This window comes from Melospiza georgiana, chromosome 2 (genome assembly GCF_028018845.1).
Source record: "Melospiza georgiana isolate bMelGeo1 chromosome 2, bMelGeo1.pri, whole genome shotgun sequence".
Lineage (NCBI taxonomy): Eukaryota > Metazoa > Chordata > Aves > Passeriformes > Passerellidae > Melospiza > Melospiza georgiana.
Window position 1 is genome coordinate 114,878,354 of NC_080431.1, and position 21,304 is coordinate 114,899,657.

Here is a 21,304-nt window from a genome sequence, read left to right on the forward strand (position 1 = left end):
CTCTTTCCCCACGCTGGAGCTTCAGGGTTTTGTTGTGCCCCAAGTGCAGGAGCCAGCAGCTGGCCTTGTGGAACCTGTGGCCTTGTGGTCCTCCCATCCAGCCTGTCCAGATCCCCCTGCAGAGCCTCCTTGCCCTCCAGCAGATCAATCCTCCCTCCCCGCTTGGTGTCAGCCCTGGAGCCTCCAGCCCCAGCGGCGGCACCACGGCAGGGCCGGGCTGCAGCTCCCCGCAACCCGGTATTGTCCCGGCATTGGCACGGTGTTCTCCCGGTGTTGTCGCGGTGTTGGCCCAGTGTTACCCCCGTGTTTTCCCGGTATTGTGCCGGTGTTGTCCCGGTATTGCCCCAGTGTTATCCCGGTGCTGTCTCGGTATTGTCCCGGTGCTATTCCAGTGTTATCCCGGTGTTGTCCCGGTATCGTCTCACTGCTACCCCGGTGTTATCCCGGTGTTTTTTCCCGGTATTGTCCCACTGCTACCCCAGTGTTATCCCGGTACTGTCGCGGGGTTCTCCCGATGTTATCCCAGTGTTATCCCGGGGTCGCCTCACTGCTACCCCAGTGTTATCCCGGTGTTTTTTCCCGGTATTGTCCCACTGCTACCCCAGTGTTATCCCGGTACTGTCGCGGGGTTCTCCCGATGTTATCCCAGTGTTATCCCGGGGTCGCTCTGGGCGGGGCTGGGGGCGGAGCCTAACAATCAGGCCACGCCCCACAACGCACATACCCAATCGGAGTGGGCGCTGTCACATCGGAGGCGTGGCCATAGCGGGTCCCTTCCCGCCCTCACGCCGTCCTGTCCGCCCCCCAGCCCCGCACGACGCCGCTGTCGCCGCTGTCGCGATGTGGCGCAGCGCCGGCCTCGCTGGCGACGCGCAGGTATCGCGAGCTGCCCGGGGGCGCTCGGGGCTGGCTCTGAGCCTGGACCCGGCCCGGGGGTCCGTGCGGACGTGGGTGCCCCGAGGAGCAGGAGGAGCGGGGGTTGTGCGGTGCTCCTGGGCCTTGCGGGGCCGTGAGGGGGCGATGGCGGGGCCGCAGGAGAGCGGAGCGTGGTGGCGGCTGTGGAGGCACCCTGGGCTGGTGGGGAGTGAGTGGGGAAAGGGCTGGCAGTGGTTCCTCGCTGGGGGCTGTGCCCTGTTGGGCAGGGAAGGGGGGTTCACACCAGGCACGACATGAGCTCAGGTGCGTTGTGCGTGGCTTCACCCCTGTGAAATATCTCCGTGAAGTCAAGTTTCCTACTGCCAGGCACCTGCTGTTACTGTAAGGACTGGACAGAAGACTCCTGTTCTCCCCTGTCTGTATTTGCCTTTAACGTACTCCTGCAGTGCAGAGAGATGTGGAGAAGCTGCTTAAACAGAGAGAATAAAACTTGTCTGCTGTAATAGCAGTGCTGCAAAGACCTGTGCTTACTGTGGGAACTGCAAAGGAGAATCTTCTCCTTGCTGCATATTTCATATCTCAGCACCAGTGATTCCCAGCTCTGTTCAGCTTCTGCTAGTGAACAGAGCTATTTCTGTGTACCAAATTTTGCTCTGATTCTGAGCCATGCTGAATTCTCTCCGTCATTCATGGTTGCTGACACACAGATGGCAATCCTCTAAAGATTCCTCTTCCCATTTGTTTGTTCCACACTTTCTTGAGACCTAGATGAGTGGAACTTTTCTAGAGTCATGTCGTGTGGTGCTACTTGGCCTTACGAACCTTGCCATAGATGCAACTTAGAGCTTAGAGTTCAAAATAAAGCAAAATCTTTCTTCCATACCATCATTACAGCTCTGAACCTGGAGAGGTGGGACTCACCTGTCCCAAAAATCTCTGAATTTCAAAGACAGCTGGGAAAGAAATAGAGTAGGAAGCAAAACTGAAAGGAAATGTTCAATCTGAGGAAGTAGGGAAGCAGAAAGAATTGCAGGGAATGGTTGGAGAGGGTGACTTCCATTTGTCTTGTGAGTCTGCTCTTGAGAGGACTGTGGGGATGGCACATTTCCAACCTGTAGGAGATGAGATTTTGGTTTGTTAACCTTTTCCCTCTGGAATAAGATGTGATCCATAAAACATCTCATTTTGTCCGCACTGTTCTCAGTGCAGTGCAAAGCAGTACTAAGATATAACGTTGCTTTCTGAAAGCATTTTACGTGATTGATGTTTTAGTCAAAACATGTTAAAACTTTATTTTTGTTGGTGTGTGTGCATCAGCCTTTTTAACATCCAGCTGAGTGCACATGTATGTACATCAGAAATTGGACTTTATGGGGGTTTTTGTGCAGAAATTGCTCTGTAATTTTAAAATTAACCCACATTCTGTTGGAATGTTGAATGAAAATTATTCTGTAGCTATAGTTTGGCAGGAGAGGAAGCTAATAAACATTTCTGTCTTACCTTGGGATTAAATTGGGTTTAAACCCTGAGATTGGGTTGCAGATGGCTGCAAAAGATAAATTGGTTTGAAAACTACACTTTCCTCCGAAAGAGTTGTTGTAATTTAGGACTGAGGCTCTTGCAAATGTTTGAATTAATTAAGAAGCTGAGTGATCGTATCCTTTACGACAGTCATGAAACAACAGCTTGGTGTGTGCTGCTCCCATTTTAAAATGTGTTAATTTTTGCAGCATTCCCAGATGCATTGCACACATTTTGGGTGAAGAAACACATGAAGAGATGTAATGCTATTTACTTAAGGCCACAGTGGCAAAAATTAACATTACAGTCAAAGGGTCAACCTCAGAGACTTTTGGGTTTGATTGCTGGATAGATCTCATTGAAAAGTAACAAATTGCTGAAATGATGTCATAGAGAGGAATATTTCTGTGCAAGAAAAGAAATTGAAGCAGAAAAGCACTACAGGACTGTAACAGTGTCTTTGGTTGGTTGTTGGTTTGTTTTTGTTTTGCTTTGCTGTTTTATTTCAGAAGGCTGAGACCAAAGAGGAATTCGTAAAAGTTAGGAGGAGAGATTTGGAAAGGCTGACAACTGAAGTTATGCAACTGAGGGATTTCTTACCCAAAATAGTAAATGGAGATATCCTGGGGACATTCCAGAAGCTGGATGCTATTGAATCAAGTGAGTAGCACCATCTTACAAGCTCTTGCAGTTTCTGCCAGAACTGCTCAGAACTAACTGTTGTGCTCCAGAAATAGCTGCAGAGTTTGTGGAGCTATTCCAGATTCAACTCCGTTGTTCAGTGGCTGCTTCAGTAAATTAATGTGTTTGTAGTGAAGAAAATTACAAGCTGCCTTAGGAATAATCAGACATGTCAAATTAATCTTTAGAAATATTTTACTGTGGATAAAAACATATGTAGGTCAGGCAGTAAGGGAAGCTGTATGAGGAACAAAAAGTGTTTTCCTTTTGAGAAAAGGCAAAAACATTTTGTTTTTCAAAAGGTGACTTTCACAGAAAAAAAAACCCCAACAAAATAATGGTAAATTACAGTGGGTAAAAATTTGAAGGAAGAGTGAGTTAATCTTGTATTTGGCCTGTCTTGTTTTTTAGCTTGTATGCTTTACTAATAAAAAAAATTTCTGTAATAAAATTCTTTTTATTGCTGTCCCCAAAGTAAATTTTTTCAGTGTTGGGTTTCTCTGTGCATTATTTTTTCCAAAAATAACCCCACTCCCAATGTGCCATAATAGGAGTCAGCTCCATCCCTGCTCTGTAGTTTACCTGCAGCTCCACAATTTACCTGGATTTGGGTTTTCCTGAAAAGACATGGAACAATGAGAAAAATGAGATGGAACATGGAACAATGAGACTCATTACAGACAGTGTGTCTCTTCTAGAATACCAAGTGATAAATGGAAAATTAATTTGCAACATGCAGCTAAGGAAAAGCAAGGTAGAGCCTCAAGGCCTGTGTCTGACCATGTCATATATTGGGGCAGAGCTTCCAGCTGCCTCAGTGATCCCCTTTTTGGGGAGATGCTTCCATGTCTCAAGCAGTGGATAGGATCTGGAGGTGTTCTCTCTTGCAAGGCATCAGGGACTCTTTCCAGTTGTGTTAAGTGTTCAAGATCCTCAGTTAGTTTTTACCTACTTGTGTTCAAGATCCTCAATTAGTTTCTACCTTCTTGTCTTGAGATTCCTCTCCCTGATCCTTCTTACATTCCTTGTGCCAGGCACCAAGGAGACACTGTCCATCCAGAGCAGGCTCATGGCATCAATATGGGGATTTTAAGACTCCTTGAAATGTTCTGCTGGCTGCTCAGAATTCTCTGGGTCTTCTAGGGCAGGACCTGAAGCTGAGACAGCTTTTGAATTCTCTGGGGTCTTTCTCCACAGTGGATGGAGATTTCTCTTGCATGAGTGAGATGTGGTGATGAGGTCATTTGTATATTTATGCAGGCTCTGGCCATTGTGTTCCCCTACAACTGGACAGGTCAAGTGGGGATTTTTGCTGCTCCAGTCTTCCCCTACCTCTGCAGCATGAAATAAAGCAGACTGGGAGCATACAAATCATTAAGGATTGGACATCATGGGGACACAAGCAGCCCTCACTCTCAGAATGGTGCTGTTTGTTACATACAGCCTCTTGGTGTGGCACATGAGGCTCACAGGAGTCCTGGCAGCTCCTAGAGATGTTTTTTCATGTTGTTCTTACAGAAGCCTAATGTGTGATTTGTACATCTCCAGACTTCCATCAGCTGTTGCAGTTTCCTGGGTACTTGAGCAGCAGAGTCTCCTTTCCCTCAGGAAGTGCAGAGACTTTCAACACCTCTGACCCATTCAGTTGTGAGACTGATGAAGTCTTGAACAGCTTTGAGAAATCTTGAGGTCTTTGCACATTTCCCTGGTGTGTGCAGGTCAATAGGACACCCATTTCCTGTGGCTTCCGGGGGGTGATCTCTGAGATCTGAGCTGGCAATGCTCAGTGCAGCCAACTCCTGCTTTTCAGGCTGCTGTCAGGGTCTTCATTAAGATTTTTTGTAATCTTCATTAAGATTACAAGAGTAATTGTTCATTTCTAAAAGAGGGTTCTGTTTTGTTCTTACTACCCTTCTCAGGAAGAGTGCTTGGCCCCAGAAATCTTTGAAATACAGCTCCAGCATTTTTCTGTATTATTATGAATATGTTTAATGGAACTCACTCCACTTGGGAAGTGTTAAAAATAGCATTTAACATTGATCTGGCATTTGGATCAGTAGAGTTGGAGTTCCATCACTTGTTGGGATTCATTCCTATTGTACTCAGTTCTCCACCTCCCAGAGCTTTGAGATCAGATCTCTGGTCCAGAAAGTCCCTGGTATGACCTGTAACTTTCTGTGGATGAGACCAAGTGTACCTCACATCTGAAATGGGGGCCTTCTCTTCTTTCCTGTGCCCAGTGGCTTGTTCTGCTTGGGAGCCTCTACCTTGGGAGCAAGTGCCACTTCCCAGAGTCTGATTTAGCGCTGCAGTGGTGCAGTTACAAATTTCTACTTTGTGTGAAGGTGCCACTTCAGTTTTTTTGTTGCTCACCCAAGTTGGTAGTAGTGAAAGCTGCTTCTTTCTCTTGAGAGCAAAGGCACAGCTGGGAGAGCTGACTGGGCATAGCAGGGGAGTTTCCACAAATGAGGAACAGCTAGAAGTAAGTCTCTTTTCAGCAGCTTCCACTATTGTCCTGTTTTGCCCCTTCTACATAAAACATTGTGACACCTTAGAGGGTGTTGACACGTCCTCCTTTGATCTGAAGCCCTTTAAAAAGTCCAGGTTGCATTGTGATAACACTCAGTAGTCATTATTATTCCCCTTCTGGCTCAGGTTTGGTGTTCTAGGACCTTTGAAGTTTGCTGGTGAAGAATGTGGCATCTTTGTGTGTCTGCTGGATTCAGGTTGGATCCATCCTCTCAAAGGCTGGAAGTGATTCTTTTCTTTCTGGAGAGCTGGATTCAGGTTGGATCCATCCTCTCAAAGGCTGGAAATGATTCAGTGATTCTTTTCTTTCTGGAGAGCTGGATTCAGGTTGGATCCATCCTCTCAAAGGCTGGAGGTGATTCTTTTCCTTCTGGAGAGCTTGTTTCCTTGCAGGAACAGAGATTTTCACTGGATGAACTTACCTGGCAAGGCTAAACATGTTCTTGGCCTGCTGTAGGTAAGCAGACAATGTTCTGCTCCTGCTCAGGACATTTTGCTGTCAGCTTCTTAGGACTCACACCCACACAGTCAGAAGTGCATGAGACTGAATTTCCTTCACTTGACAGATGGGAAGTTTCTTGCCACTGACCAGAGTTATCCTCAAAAACCCAATTAATCCATTCCTCCCTTCATTCTTTCCCTTTGGACTGCAGATTGAAAAGAAGTGAGTTGCTCAGAGAGCATGTCCTGGCACAGAGATGTTTGTCAGCACTGAACCCTTGCCTTGCCTCTTTCCTTTCTGCTAAAAAGTGTTGCTGGCTTGGAATCACACAAGGGCTGAGTGGAAATATGTTCTGCCTCTTCAGATAAATCAGCCACAAACAGCTTTTCTCCTTTTATACAGGCTACTCAAAGCAATGTGTGTATACTGAAGATGATAAACTTGTCAATTAGGACCAAAACAGGAAGATATTTATTTTCAAATCATGTAGAATTACTAAACAGAATGCCAGAAGCCAAGTTCTTTATTTAATAAGAACATACTGGGATAATTTATAATGGTGTCTTTTTATGATAGAATTTGATATGATTTTTAGTAATTACATTTTAAAATGCTGTCACATGTTGGGGAAAGTATTTCAAGTATGTTAAGCTGTACACCAAACTGTCCTGTTCAAGGGTATGGTGTTTGAAGTGGGGTGTAATTTATTTTTTTTAAACTAACCAAGGTTACAGTAGATGCTGTTTGGATTTTACTTTTTGGAACTACTTAAACATGTTTCCTTTTTTTCAGTATAAATACTAAGCATTGAAGACTGTGATTTTTTAAAGTAAAATATAATACACAGCTATTGTTAAAACTGTCCTTCAAAGAGAATTTTTTAAATAGGCATCATGCTGGTGAAATGGACTGCTTTAAACTTGATTTCTGTTCACTAAAATAAAGTGCTTAAATTAGAATGAATTTCTGATAACACCAGAAATTTGATAACATCAGAAATTAATTTTATAAGGGAATCATAAAACTTGTTTGTAACTGACATAATGTTTAAATAGTTTATAATCATAGAATCACAGAATGTGTTGGGTTGGAAGGGATCTTAAAGATCATCCAGTTCTAACCTCATTGCCATTGGCAGGGAAAACTTTCACTTGCCCAGGTTGCTTATCCTACTTTATAAATACTATTTAAAATATTTGGAATAGTTGCTTTTCATTCTTCCTCCCCATGTGAGTTGTAAATTGTAGATTGAAACTCTCACTTTTGACTACTGTTGGTATTTTTCTTATGTTTTTAATACAGTCACTGACTTAGGTGAAATTTCACTCAGGGAGTTTTCATGGAAACCAACATGAAAACAAAGTAGAAAACGGAGTAAGTTTTTAAAAATCTTCTCAACCTTCAGTATTTAACAGCCAGATGTGATTGTTTTCAATCAGACGTGTTGGTTTCCTTTCTCAGAGCTGTAGGGTGCGAGATTCCCGTTTGGCCACAGGGAGGTGATCTCGCACAAGCAAACGGCTGAGGCACCTCAGTGAAGTCGCCCTTGGTGGATTTCTTTGCTTCAATGCAGGCCCAGTGACCACAATGTGTTCCTTCTTTCTTTTATCTGATTTATCCCGTCACAGGCCTGGAGAAGAAGGAGGAGGAGATAGAGCAGCTGAGGATGGATTGTGAGCACTTCAGAGCCCGTCTGGAAACGGCCCAGGCAGATTGCATGAGAGAGAAGAAGGTAGATGTGCTGCCAGGGTATTGATAGCTGTGTGTTTGAGTTCTAATAACAAAAGCAGAAATTATACAATTTTCATGTCATAAAATGAATCCTCAGTCTCAAAAACAATTTGGGATTTCCATCCAAATATGTTAATCCATATCCATGTTAACATGTTGAAGTAAAACACTGAGTATTTGGGAAGATCATGGCATAGCTGGAATCAAAAGGTCCTTCACAGAATCAGTTCTTGTGAATTTAACATTGCTATAATATATTTTCAGAGAGGACAATAGGAGATAGTTCCAGCAGTGCAATGTACAGAATGAAAGCAGCCTCTCTTGGTGTGCTGTGAGCTGTGTACCTTTGTGTAGTGTTAATAATCTTCCTCAAAGCACCTATTGATCCAATTGCCATGTACAGCTGAGAATCAAGGAGCAATTTTAGGGCTTCTCTTGCTCTGTCAATATTGTATTTAGTGATTATGAGAGGAGAGATTCTTAACAATTAAGGAATAGCAAAGACACTGACTTCTCAGTCTGTGAAGCCATTTGGGTTCAAATGATTCTCTGGGAGAATCAGAGGTGATTATTTGCTGCAAAAGTTCATTTCCTTGGAGCCACCTGCAGTAGTCAGCAGTTGGGGTTGTACAGCTGGCATTTGCCTGCCTTGGGATTGCACAAGGACAGATGAACCACAAAACTTACTTCAGTTTTGAAAAGGAATAGTGAAGAGTTCAGAAATGCACTTTCAGTGCATATCTGTGTAGACTAAACACTCTGGAATGAAGTTTGATATGATGGAATTGTCAATCTGGATATTGCTTATTTCAAAATGAATATCTTCTGGGATAGATGTTGCAGTTCAGCAGTAGGTACAGAGTTCATTTTGCTGTGCACTGAGGTCATCAGTTGCAGGATAAATTTGCTATATAATTGAATGTTGTTGCTTTAGATATTAATGAAGCAAAACCCACCCATGATTCTTGTTAATACTACAAAATAAAGGGCAGGTGGTTTGAGTTTATGATTTCTTTTGGATGAGTTTTATTTAAAGCATGGATAGTTTACTAGGAGCAGTTGTTTTGGTGTTTCTGCTCAAAGCTCTTCATGTCTTTGTTGTTGTGCAGTGTGTGGCAGTTGTGTGACTGGGTTCTGTTAAATGCCAGTGGATTTATTTCAGTGGATTGTGCTTATGATGTTGTGAAGTCCTTTAGCTTTCAGGATACAACAAGGTGGTGTGTGTATATGAGTGACTTTTGTTCCTCTTAATCACTTTTCTGGTGTTTTTCATTTGGTTGCTGTTCTGCTCTAGGCATCCTTGTGTAGAGTTTCTGAATTATTTTCTACATATTTATCTTCTGAAGGAGAAGAAAATTATTCACTGAAACAAACATGGAATAAATGCATTTCTAGTTGAGCAGTGTCCTTTTCTGAGGCCGTCATAAATCAACATTTTGCATTCCAAATTCTCTGTGCAGAGCTGGATCACTGGTTAGGGAATTGCTGTGCTTTCTGAACCTGAGCAGAACTTGAAGTGCAGATGTTATTCTTGGCTGATGTCTCCTTTGTCTGTCTTTTTGCAGTTCCATACTTGGGCACTGCTGTGTTCTTGTGCCTTGACCTTTTCCTGAAGGTGGTGGTGTTGCATAGCACAGGGATTACTGGGTGGTGTGAGCCCTTAGGAGTGTTGCTTCCAGCCAGGTTATTTGCTTTTGCAGGCTCTGTTTATTTTCCTGGCTCTTGCATGCACTATTTTGTTTTTCTTGCCTCATTTCTTTGTTCTGGTGTTGCTTTTGATCTATTAAAAATTCTGGCATTTTTTCTGCTGGCTTTGCATGCTTGTTGGGGGATCTAGATTTGGTATTACTGGGTTTTATGTCTTACTCAGTATTAGCATCCAAATGCAAATAAAATGTATTAAAGATACATTTCCCTAAGACTAGGACAGTGTGGAAAAGACAGGGAGAATATAAGGATTAGGCAGGAAGATGCCTGAGGACATTTTGTGGATGCACATGGTGGCAGAAAAGCTGATAGGCCTGGCAGTGAGTCATGTAAAAGCTGGAATTTGGCTAATTTGCTTAAAAACGATCAAAGTATTAAGAAATAAGAGACTTTTCCTGGGAGTTTCTGCCTGTGGAAATCAGCAGCAAGTGTCAGTCTTTTGCCTGTATAGGTGAGAGAGATTCCAGAGAGTAAATGCACACAAAAGTCTGCTTGAGAAATTAAACTTGAACTTTACAAATCCTCATCCGTGTGTTCCATCAGCGGCAGTGCAAATCAGGCTGCTTGTGTGACCAGGAGGTAGCTGGTGACAGAACACAGCCCTGTACTGTTTGACAACATATTATGTAAATTTTCAGATGAGTTTACATTTCTATTCTTTACAAACCCTCAAGATGAAGCATTGAGGTGAACCCCAAAACCAACAAGATACTTAAAGTCTTGATGACAATACATGCTTGAACATCTTGTTCTGTTTAGCTACTTTCACAATTGCCATAGAAAATATTTCTTCTTATTTCCCCATACTTTATCCTGACAGCCAAACACACTGGGAAGGCTGAGCTTAGGAAGGTGTTTTCTGCAGAGAATTTGAAAATATTATGTCTGTAAAATGGGCGGAGTAAAATCCTTCTGGTTTTGAACATTGTGTAATTTGTGATTCTTTCTTTTAATACTTGAATTAGCTTCATTTTTCTGGACTGGCTTTGGTCTTTCCCTTTTCTTTAATACCATCCCACCAGGAGTTAGCTGGGAGCCCCCACCCACGCTGAGACACAGACTGCAGAATTCCTGCCTTGATCTCCCTGTCTGTGCTGGCTCTAAACCAAGAAGTGCAGCAGCTTTGCCACTCCTGTGGCAGCTGGTAGGAAGCCAGTGAGACCTACAATCCTGCCCAATTCCATGATATCCTTCCAGCCAGCTTCCCATGTGATTGGAGAAAATCCTGCCAAATGGAGTTTGTGCTCTGGTTCTATAGGGTTGATTGTTCTCTGTTTATGCTTTGTGGCAGGAACCACTGAGCAGCTCACTTAAGTGGTCATAGAATCATTGTGCCATGGAATAGTTTGGGTTGGAAGGGATTTTGGAGTTGTGTTACCTCATTCCAGCCCCACAACTTTCACTAGATCAGGTTGTTCAGAATCTCATGGATGCACATGAGTGAGTGGTGCCTCAGCTTTCTTGCAATGGAAGGTCCCCCAAACTTCAAACCTTAGGTGTGTTTGTTGGGACTTTCTCTTGGTTCACCACTGCTGCTGAGGACTATGCCAACAGAAAAGAGCTGGAAGAGACAGTTGCTAGATATCCAGCAACTGTTCCATGTTGGCTAGAACAGATGCCTGTTTTGAAAAAGAAAACAGCCCTCCCCTCCTGTAAGATGTCTCCTGTATCTTTTGGAAGGTGTCAGGGAAGGCTGGCCCCTGATGCTGAAATCCCTCTCTCCTGAAGAGACATGGAGCTGTTTGCTCAGGGGGAGATGTCTCCTGCCAGGCTCCTCTAGGTGCCACTCAGTCTCAGGGCGTCACTTGGTTTGACCTTGTGGACAGTTCCTGGTTCCTGTCAGCCTGCACTACTTAGAGACAGCTCAGGAGAGAAGGAATGTGTCTGCAACAGCTCTGGGTTACCCTCCCTTTTCAGAGATGGCCATGATTGTGTTTCTTGTTCTGTCCCTTAGCCTAGAAACTTGGTGTGGGAGACGTGAGGTGCAACCAAACTTTCCTTCCGCTGTTCCAGGAGAAGCTGGAGCTGCGGCAGCAGCTGAACGAGGCCAAGCAGCAGCTCCTGCAGCAGGCAGAGTACTGCACAGAGATGGGAGCAGCAGTGTGCACCTTGCTCTGGGGGGTCTCCAGCAATGAGGAGGCTGTGAAGTCCATTCTAGGAGGAGTAAGTATGGCAGGTGAATACAGACTCCTGGCAATGCCCTCAGGCCTTTAAAGCAAGGAACTTTAAAATAAAGGCCTTGCTGTGGAGCACACTTTGAGGATGTATTTCAGAAACTGTCTGGACAGCAAAAGTGTTTTCTGGTTTGCATGTTCTTTGGGAACCATCCATTCTTGTTTAAGAAGGGTTGGAGCTCAGAAGTGTTATGAATAAATGCAGTAATTATTTCTTTTGTTACCAAATGAGGATTATCTGTTTGCCACCACACACAGCTAAACCGAAGCAAGGCTACAGTTAGCACAATATCTTCACAACCTAACAGAAGGAGAGAATAGTTCCTGGGCACGTGCAGGAGTTTCCATGCCTGTGGAGAGCTTGGAGGAGCTATTTCCATGGAGAAAAGACAGATCCATTGATTCTCAACTTCTTTGAACCTTTCTGCTGCCTTCATACGTGAATGACTCTTGGAAATTGAGACCCTCAGTGCTCATGGATCTTATTAAATCATCAATATTAAACATGGGCAAGTAGATTATTTTAAAAAACCCAAATAAAAAACCACAAAACCAGAACAACAACAGTTAATGACAATGGTAATATTGCAGCTATCATGATTTCACTGCCAAGTGTAGCTGATCGAATTAGGAGGGACTAAGGAAACAAGCCTGATAAAAATACAATTTTCACTCTTGACACAGCCAACATGAGAAGGAATTGCTGTATTTAATCTGAGTGAACTGATGCCACAGTTTCTTTTGGCTTGATTTTTCAGCAGCATGATGAACAGCTGAGTGAATAGGATTAGTTCATTATAGTAAGTGGTAAACCAATGTGTTTGTGAGAGTTGTTCTAGCTGGGTGTTCCAAAATACAATTACAACTTTATATTGGATATTAGAAAGCTGTACAGTGATGCCTTATTAATGATAACTTCTGATGATTCCAAATCCAAGCAGCAGCAGCTACTAGGAAAAACATCTATAAAACACTGTATAAAGCAGGTAAAATTTAAAGAACAAGGCTAGTAGTTGAAAGCAATCTTAAGTATTCATATTCAGTTGAATTATTTAAAAACAAAACTGTTGCCTGAAGATTTGTTTGAAGGTAAAAAGCCCAAGTGTGAAGATGCAATACTCTGAGGGTTGGGTTGGTTTGAAATGCAAACTAGTAATTTCCAGCAGTCATTAAAGCCTGTTGAACTGCTGTACTTCTGGTGAAGATCAGAGCAACATTTGAGGGCATAATTTTCTTGGGATGGTGCATTTAACACTGTGAGAAACGTGCCTGGGCTTGAACCAAGACTCCTAGGAAAAACATAAATGGGTTGTGTGGCATTGTGTCAACCACAGATTGCAACTGGCAGTGAGTCAGGTCATTAAAAGATGATGGAGATTTGTCATACAACATATTTGGTTTGGGTTATTTTGGGACAAGTTGTACAGCTTGTAGCTTCTTCCCTCCTCCCTGAGAAGGTGCTGTGAGCGACGCAAATGCATGAGAACATCAAGGGTGCTTTGAAACTGTTGCTGATATTTAAGCACATGGGGAAGGTGGCATCAATTCAGAATCATGTCATGCCTTACAGAACAATGCCCAAGCTTTTTTCAGCCTTTGAAGCAGTACAGAAGTAGAGCTTTCTTCCAGTCCTGTAATGCAAATGGATGAAATGTTAGTGACCAATATACATTTTGTGTCCATAAGGGTTGGGAAAATCAGAATTTAAGCAGCAGATTTGAAATGTGACACAGGTAGTTCTCAAGGCAGTGGGGGAGAGATGCCTGCTGGCTTTGCCCATGTTCCTAGAGAGAATTTGAAGAGACATCCAGAGAAGCGCCGTGAGAGAGTTTTCAAGGTTTCCTACCTGCATGTACCAAAAAAGAAGTAAATTAATTTCCATGAGATTGTTTTGGATGTTTTTCAAAAAGCTTCAGCCAGATATGACAGGCTTCTCACATTGAAATATAACCTGGAGGTTTGATTTCAGAACAGCATCAAGGCTTGCTTCCACTTGAGAAATTTTGGATCCTACAAGGTGTTTTGCTACTTCAGTTGTCTCATATGGTGACAAATGACTTTATATTTAGTGGCAGCTATTTTCCATGTTACCTGGAGCTTTCACACAGGAGCTTCACAGACAGCAGAGGGTTCATTGCACTATGTGAGCTCAAGCACCTTAATGGCTGCTTTCAGAACTGTCCTTATCTCAACATGTGTGGGTGAGACATTCTTCAGCCCCATGAAAATGCCATCAAGTTAATAAGGGATTGTGCAGAGTGTGCAGTGTTTGCTATTTATAAACCTGAAGGGTCAGGAGCTCAGCACTAGTTAAGTAGTGGCTGTGTGGAAAGGAGGATCAGCAGAGGGGACACCAGTGAAACCTCAAGATGCTGGCAGATAGAAGATTTCTCTTCTTTTCTGTGCAACATAGCAACTACTCAGGGTGCTTAGTACCCTCATGTTCCCATGTGAATGTGTATTTTCATAATGACTTGTTGGGCTCTTCATTTTCTCTCACACCTCTTGCTTCTTCAGCTATAGTCAGTGCTTCTGTTAAAATTGCTGTCTTTGAGGAGTGGTGTCCATATGAAAACTACATCCAGCACATGCAGAATTGTACTTATCTTCCTCCTCTTCCTCCATGATCCCTTCATTCCTGTTGTTCTGGGGCCACAGCATCATTTGTGAAGATACTGTGTTGACTGAGCCTGCTTTTCATCCCCTCCTGCTGAGGTCACCCCCAGGAACAGTACATCTTTATTGTGGTGAATGTGCAGCAGTGGAGGAATAAATAGATATTACCACTAGCTTTGCACATACTGTCAAAGCAGCCATTTTGCAAAAGTATGAACATTTTCAGTCACTTTATAAAATGATTAAAAGTTCAGACATTTGTTGAACTGTCCCATTGGGTCACTGCTGGGAATGACTAAACATTTCATCTGCTTCATGAAACAATTGGAAAAATTATTAAAGACACTGGGAAACCCAGCATTATGGGCTCTCTGCCACAAAATTTGTTTATGAAAGCCTTCATCTTCTGAGGGAAATAGAGTTCCAGCAGTGTTTTACTAGTCAGAATTACCAATAAACAGAAACAGGTCTCTCCATCCTTCCTTGTGGACTCTGCATCCCAGGCCAGGCTCTTTGACCTGCCCTGAGCTTTGTACCAGGTGGAGCTCCCTCAGCTGGGATACCTCCAAGTGGAGCAGGATTGCAGCTGAGGGGAAAAGATGTCCCAAATTACAGCTGTGCTCCTGCTCATGTGCTCTGCTGTGGTGATTGCTTTTTCCCACATGACGTGGTTGACTTAAGTTCATACTTTGACCCAGGACAGACCTCAATTTCCTTTTCCAAGGAACTTCTGCATAGCCTGTTACTGCTATTGAGCAATAATTAATGAGTCCTATTAGGATCCATTTGAATTCTGCTTTTTTTTCTGGGGACTTGATTGTTTTCTTAGGAATTTCGTGTTAAGTCTCCAATCTTCAGCTCATTTTGATAAAAGCTACTGCAGTAGGCCAGGTGAATGTGAAACACCTGGTGCAATTACTGCAAAACAAAGAGATAACATTCTTACTTCTGATAATAAGCTTTAATTTTGCTGGTTGATTATATGTTATTGTGTGCTTAGGAGGTAGATATGCAGTAGTTCAGTTTTATTAATAAATGTGGCCTTGAGTAGTTTCCTGTTTTCTTATGAGGTAATGGTTTCAAATATTAGGGGATCAAACATGTCACTCAGTGAATACATGGTATTTTCTGTTGATAATTTGAAGTAACTGGATGTTTTAATAATTTGGAAGATTGACCAGTTTTACTGTAGCATCTAATAATTATAGTTGCTGTAGTGTGTGTAATCTTTCTTCTCCTCCCTACTTGCAGAGTAAAGCAGTAAAGTTTTTCACAATCACTGCCCAGACCATGGAGAGCTTTGTGAAGTCATTAAGTGAAGACATGAAACAGCAGGATTTGGATTCTGAGGAAAATCAGTTTGTATTAGCTTTGGCAGGGATTGTAACAAGTAAGTTAATGTTGTGTCTCAGAATAGCATTCCACACCTACTGGGACTGTGTATTGCCTCACAGGAGCTGCAGTTAATGCAGCTTTTCAAAGTTAAGTTGTCACTGTTGATATCTTGGGTGACTCTCTGATTTTCTAAAGTTCTGGCGAATTTTGTTGCTGACACTTTTGTTACAGGCACTTCTGTGCTGCCTGTTAAGCACTAGATGGGTAAGAGCTTTTCAGTTCTGAAATTCCCTCTTGCATCCCTCAGTCTGGAATGAAACAAAGACCATTGTACCAGTCCTGTATGCTCACATTAGTGTGTACACATTGAGCAATTTGCTTTGTGAATCACCAGTGGTGCCAACATCTACAAGATTGCAAATTGCAGATGGTGCAGGTGCATCAGCCCCAGTTTAAGGCACAGACTAAGGATTTCCAAAGTGCTTAAAATTTTTTTACTGTCAGATACACTGCATTTTCACTGTGTAAGAGAAGGTTATACACCTGACTTCCATGCTAAATATATTTTTTTAGGTCAAGAAAATAAGTGAAAAACCACAAATCTGTTGTAGAATGACTGTACTTGGTTTGGGAGGCTGTAAGGCTGATACATCATCTGAATTTCTGTGAAACTATCAAAATTACACTAAAGACATGATGCAAGATTGACAAAACAGTGGGTATTGGTATAAATAAGTGATTTTTGAATTAACAGCTTTTCTGAATGTGGGATTTTTAGATGTTGGGCTGTCAGTAAAGGTAAATAATAAACTTAGTATGTGATGCATTATGCCACTGTACTTAGTAGGGGGCAAGTATAAGGGAAAATAATAAGGGAAAGTCTGCTTTGGAGCAGTAGCCTTTGCAGATAATTTTGTCTTTTGGTTTGTACTTGAATAATGCCACACTTGCAGAGAGGTAGGAAGAATACTTTTGTTGAGTAGATGTTCATAAGAGTTTTGGTTGTGTGATGTGCCAGGTGTATTGAATTGAGTGATTGTAAAACTCTGCAATCCTGTTCCTTTAAAGTGGAACCTGTAATGATCAGCTTTGCTGCAGTCACCCATTACCTGTGGATGAATAGAGCCTTTTGTTTCACAATTTACTGTGTTGCTATTGGGACACTGGGCATTCTGAATAAATGCTTTGTTTACCAATGCAGAATTTTGAAGGAGCTTGACCAGTATTTGTTGTTCAGTATTTGCTATATAGGTGAATGTAGTTTGAAATTTATATCACTGCCATAGATCATTCTTCTCAGCTGACCAATCTTTTTAGAGGTCCTGATAATTAGCAGAAACTGCAGTTTGAACATAATTGTTGGTGATGTTTTGGCTTTCCCCCAGATGTGGCTGCGCTGGCGTGTGGCCGCGAGTTCCTGGTCAGTTCCAGTCGGGAGCTGCTGGACACGATGATGCATCTCCTGGGAGACATGAAGCCAGGCCTCTGTAACAAATTTAAAGTGTATGTTGACTTTTCTTGCCCCTTTCAAATGAAATGCATTATCTTGCAGTGCAGCTCAAGTGATGACAGTAGTTTTCCCACTCTCCCATTATTCCTTTCCTGCAGAGAAAACATAATTTTTGGAAGCTCTTTTCCCAGTAGCATTCCTTGCAGATATACTGGGGTTGATCACAAAGCTCTATCCAGGTTTTGTGTCTCTTGGGAAGTCTCTTTAGCACCATAATATTGTAAAGGTGAGCAGGGGTGCCCTCTTCTAGCTTGGGAGGGGGTCATGAGTATGGTGTGAAATAAGGAAGATGTGAGGTCAGGTTTTACAACAGAGAAGATGTGGGAAATGTGAACTCATTTTTATTCCCTCCCAATATGAAGTGTAAAATGTCACATGTCCTTAGTGAAGAAAGTGAGTTATGGAGCTGCTAAGAGCAAAACTTAAATCATTTTAGGCTCTTTAGCAGCCAGATTCACCACACACTTCAGTTTGTAAGAGGCAATGCCTGTAAAGTGACCTTGCAATACAGCTCTAAAGGCAAGGCCCTGTTACACAGTTCAGCTACTGCAAAAGTGCTTTTCAGCTGATGGAGAGATTAAATAAACAATTGTCTTTGCCTTTTTCTCCAAGACCTTACAAGCTGAGGATATATGGCTTTGGCTGAGCAAATTACTGTGCCTTAACAAGTTCCTCATCTGCTGAACTGTGGGCACTGGTCCTGTACACCTGGTTCATTTGTTCATGAGGGTGCTTTGAGCCTCTGTGGTGGTTTTTTCATAACTACACAACCAATTCGTGCCCCAGGCAGCTGTCACAGCTCAGCTGACAAACAGCAGCCCTGTCAGCTACAGTAACTTGACCACATCCAGGCACACATTTAGGCAGGTTGGATGTGATAGCCATGAAATCAGGCCTGGTCTCACTTTGGAGAGGCTTTATCTTGCCTAACCTCAGTGTCAGAGAGGGGATGTCAAGCATTTGCTGCCTGCCTGGGCTCCTTCCCACACTCACTGGGAGGAGATGGGGCTGTCAGGTGGTGGCTCATGTGAGGGGGAGCAGCTTGCCCTCTGAAGGGGTTTGCCTTTCCCTGTTGGCTGGTGAGGGGAAAGCTGAGCAGCCTGTGCTGTGGATAGTGGCTTGAAGATTTTTTATTTACTCTGTTTCCCAAGCACTGGGCCTAAAAGTCAGTGGTAGGGGTTTTTTTTGAGAACATCCCAACTGAAAGAATTGTATGAGAATCTCTGTTTATGAAAAAAAGGTAATTTGTGCCTTCATGTGTATAAAAAAATCAAACCAACCGACCAAAACCAAAAAACAAACCTGAAAAGAGGATCCATGCTGTTTCAGATCTGTAAATGGGGTAAAAATAAAAGAGGACTTTAAGAGGAGGAGAGAAGATGTTCCTATGCACACACTCTGAATTTCAGGTGGATATGTGGATAAACTCTTTAATCATTTCACATTGTATTAATGTAATTGGATTTGAGGGTCTTTCTTTTGAGTTTATATCTTGGGTTTCTTGTTATTACACTTCAGAATCTGCCTGCTTTGCAGAAGAATTACCCATGGTGCTGTAAACTTGGCTGCCAACACAGCACTGTTGGTAAAATATGCATAGAACAATCCCATGAGGTGGCAGGAATTCAACAGGGGCAGTTTGGTAGGCTAACAAATGGAGGGAAGCTTGGAAAAGAGCTTGCTCAAGGTGGTTGAGAAGTGAGAAATACTAAGCTTGTGTTACAATAGCTTGAATGCAGTGCAGTGATGATATTTTCTGATTCCCACAGAACCAACATTTTTTTTTCCTTACTCTGAACTTGCTATTGGATTAAAAAAATTGCTGTATTCTGACATTAGAGCAAATGCCAGAAAGGACATTTCTTCACGGCCTTGTCAGAGAATGAGGGAACCTGATTTGCTCAAATGTTTTTGTGCAAAATGTTTCCCTGTGTCTTTCTTTCATGTCCATAATAAAAAAAAAAGCCTTTTTTTTTTTTTTTTTTTTTTTTTTTTATGAGCTCTGTGTGTGTCTTGTCCCTGTTCAGTTTGGAAAACCTGTTTACTAACTAAGACTATATTTTTTTCTTATCCTTTGGGGAGTTTTACAGTTTCCCAGCCCAGAAAAGAAGGGTTTTGGAGGGTTGGTTGATCTGTTTTTAAATTGTTCTTTGCATGTAAGGTTTTTTAGCTGCTGGTTAACCTCAATCAGCATTTTCATAAGCAGATGTGTCAGATGAACTCCCTTTTCTCCTCCCATAGGGAGCATAAGCCAGGACAGAATGAAAGACAACTGTGAGACAAGGATATAAATTCTAGTTCAATTTCAAAGTTAGGTGAAGATGGACTCTGCAGTCATCATAAATAATGTCTGCACATACATTTTTATATATATTCATACAGAGAGATACATTTTAAAAAAAACTACACCTCACAGATAGAAATGCAATGTATTTTTCCTAAAGTTATCACCATGGTATTGCATGGGAGGACATCAACTTATAATCCAGTCAGTTGCAGAAGAAATGAGGCTTTTAATTTTAAATGCTGTGGTTGTCTTTTGCTTAGTTCTGAGGTTTTGCAATTATTTTCTAGCTTTTATTTTCAAAAATATTTTTCATTGCTGTGTGACAAATCAGGGGAAACCATGAGTCCAGTTCTACACACAGCTGTATCAAAGTAAGCTGATAAAGAGAGGGGTTCTCTTTTCTTCTTATACCAATCCTGTCTTCTGTTTGGATGAATATATAAACAAAAATATTACAGGGAGAACCTGTCACTTACTCCAAAACTGCTGTGATATCCACTGTAGGCTGTGAGTATGGAATAAATATATTCCAGGCATCAACCTGAGTGCTGAGACTGAAATCTCAGGGGTGTCCTTGCCTTTCTGAAATAGCAGATGTGAAACACTTCAGGTTTTCTTCTCTTTGGTGTAGGGTTTGTTCAGTGTTTGTAATTGTTACACAGTCAATAAACATTTACATAATTGTTTGTAGCTGTAATTAAATGGTTAAGAACATTTAACTTTGCTTTTGTGGCATTTGAAAGTAGCCAATAAAAAGACATATTTAAACATCATAGTACATTTTATATACTAATCCCATGTATTAACAAGACAAGAAGGGGCTTTAGCTGTGCATTTAGTTCTAGATTTTAAAGAAAGCATTGACAGATACAGTAGTATAAGATGTTAATTAAATTTGGCTTGTCTCAGTAGGAAGAGTATGAAATGCATAATCAAGACTCACTTCACATTTTAGAAAAAAACACCAGAAAATATTGTTTATCCAGTAATCATTTGTGTCAGGTTTGCTTCAATAAGCACTTCTGCAATTATTGTTGCAAAAAATATTCACTACAATGTGCTGATACTGGAGGTGAAGGTGGTTATAAAGGGCCTGGAAATGCTTCTCTGTTGTGCCTAGGTGAGTGTGTTTAATTAAATATGCTGTTATATATTAATATGCCACTGCATTGGCTGGTGGGGTGTTCCAGCACTCCAAAAAACCTCAGCACTTCCCTGCATCACCAGCACCACCAGTCCCTTTTGTCTGCACAAAGCAAACAAGTGAAATAAAAATACAAACACAGCAGCGCCTTTTTACGTCACTTTATTTCTAACTGCAAATGTCAAACAGATTAAGGGGAAAAGACATTCTCAAGAAATGTTAACATTGCCATTATAAGATGATGGTTTATTGATCATTTCCATTCTGGGTGATTATAGGTAGTGCTGTGCTCTTTTGTCAGGGCTTGTTCTGGAAGGCCAGAGCTGCAGGGGCTGGATGAAAGGCAATGTGTGGCCTTTACCAGCTGCAATTTCAGATCCAGAGCACCCCTCCCTGCTTGGCAGTGGCCACTGGTACTGCAGATTTAATAAATCTGCTCTTCCTTCCTTCTCCTCCTTAATAATCAAACTCAGAGCCCATAAATGACACCTCTTAAAACTCAGTTTAGCCTGCAATGCGTCACTGCCTTTTCTGAAGGTGCCCACAGAATGCCCAAAAGTCTGCTGGTGGCATAGGAGCTTAAGCCATGAGATCTTGTTTGAGAATTGGATGTGAGGTGTGAAGTCCATTTGGAATTATCATTTCCCATTTGTTTGGACATGGTGGCAGTGACACACAGGTTTATCTCAGGCATGAGAGAGAGCAGTAGCCAAGCTGGCTCCAGAACGGAGAACATTCCAGCCCCTCCCTG

General features: G+C 42.2%; 1 protein-coding gene across 2 annotated transcripts in view; it reads left to right on the top strand.

Moving 5' to 3' along the window:
* Window positions 1–792: 792 nt before the first annotated feature.
* The window catches only part of HSF2BP (heat shock transcription factor 2 binding protein), a 33,310-nt gene continuing 12,798 nt past the window's right edge, over window positions 793–21,304 (top strand). The window contains exons 1-6 of one of the 2 annotated variants that reach the window (XM_058019248.1): window positions 793–876; window positions 2,907–3,057; window positions 7,678–7,781; window positions 11,501–11,650; window positions 15,529–15,667; window positions 16,998–17,115. In XM_058019248.1, coding sequence (XP_057875231.1) covers window positions 841–876; window positions 2,907–3,057; window positions 7,678–7,781; window positions 11,501–11,650; window positions 15,529–15,667; window positions 16,998–17,115 — 698 coding nt within the window. In that variant the 5' untranslated portion in view covers window positions 793–840. The remainder of the gene's footprint in view (window positions 877–2,906; window positions 3,058–7,677; window positions 7,782–11,500; window positions 11,651–15,528; window positions 15,668–16,997; window positions 17,116–21,304) is intronic. The other variant, XM_058019249.1, reaches the window with a different exon arrangement.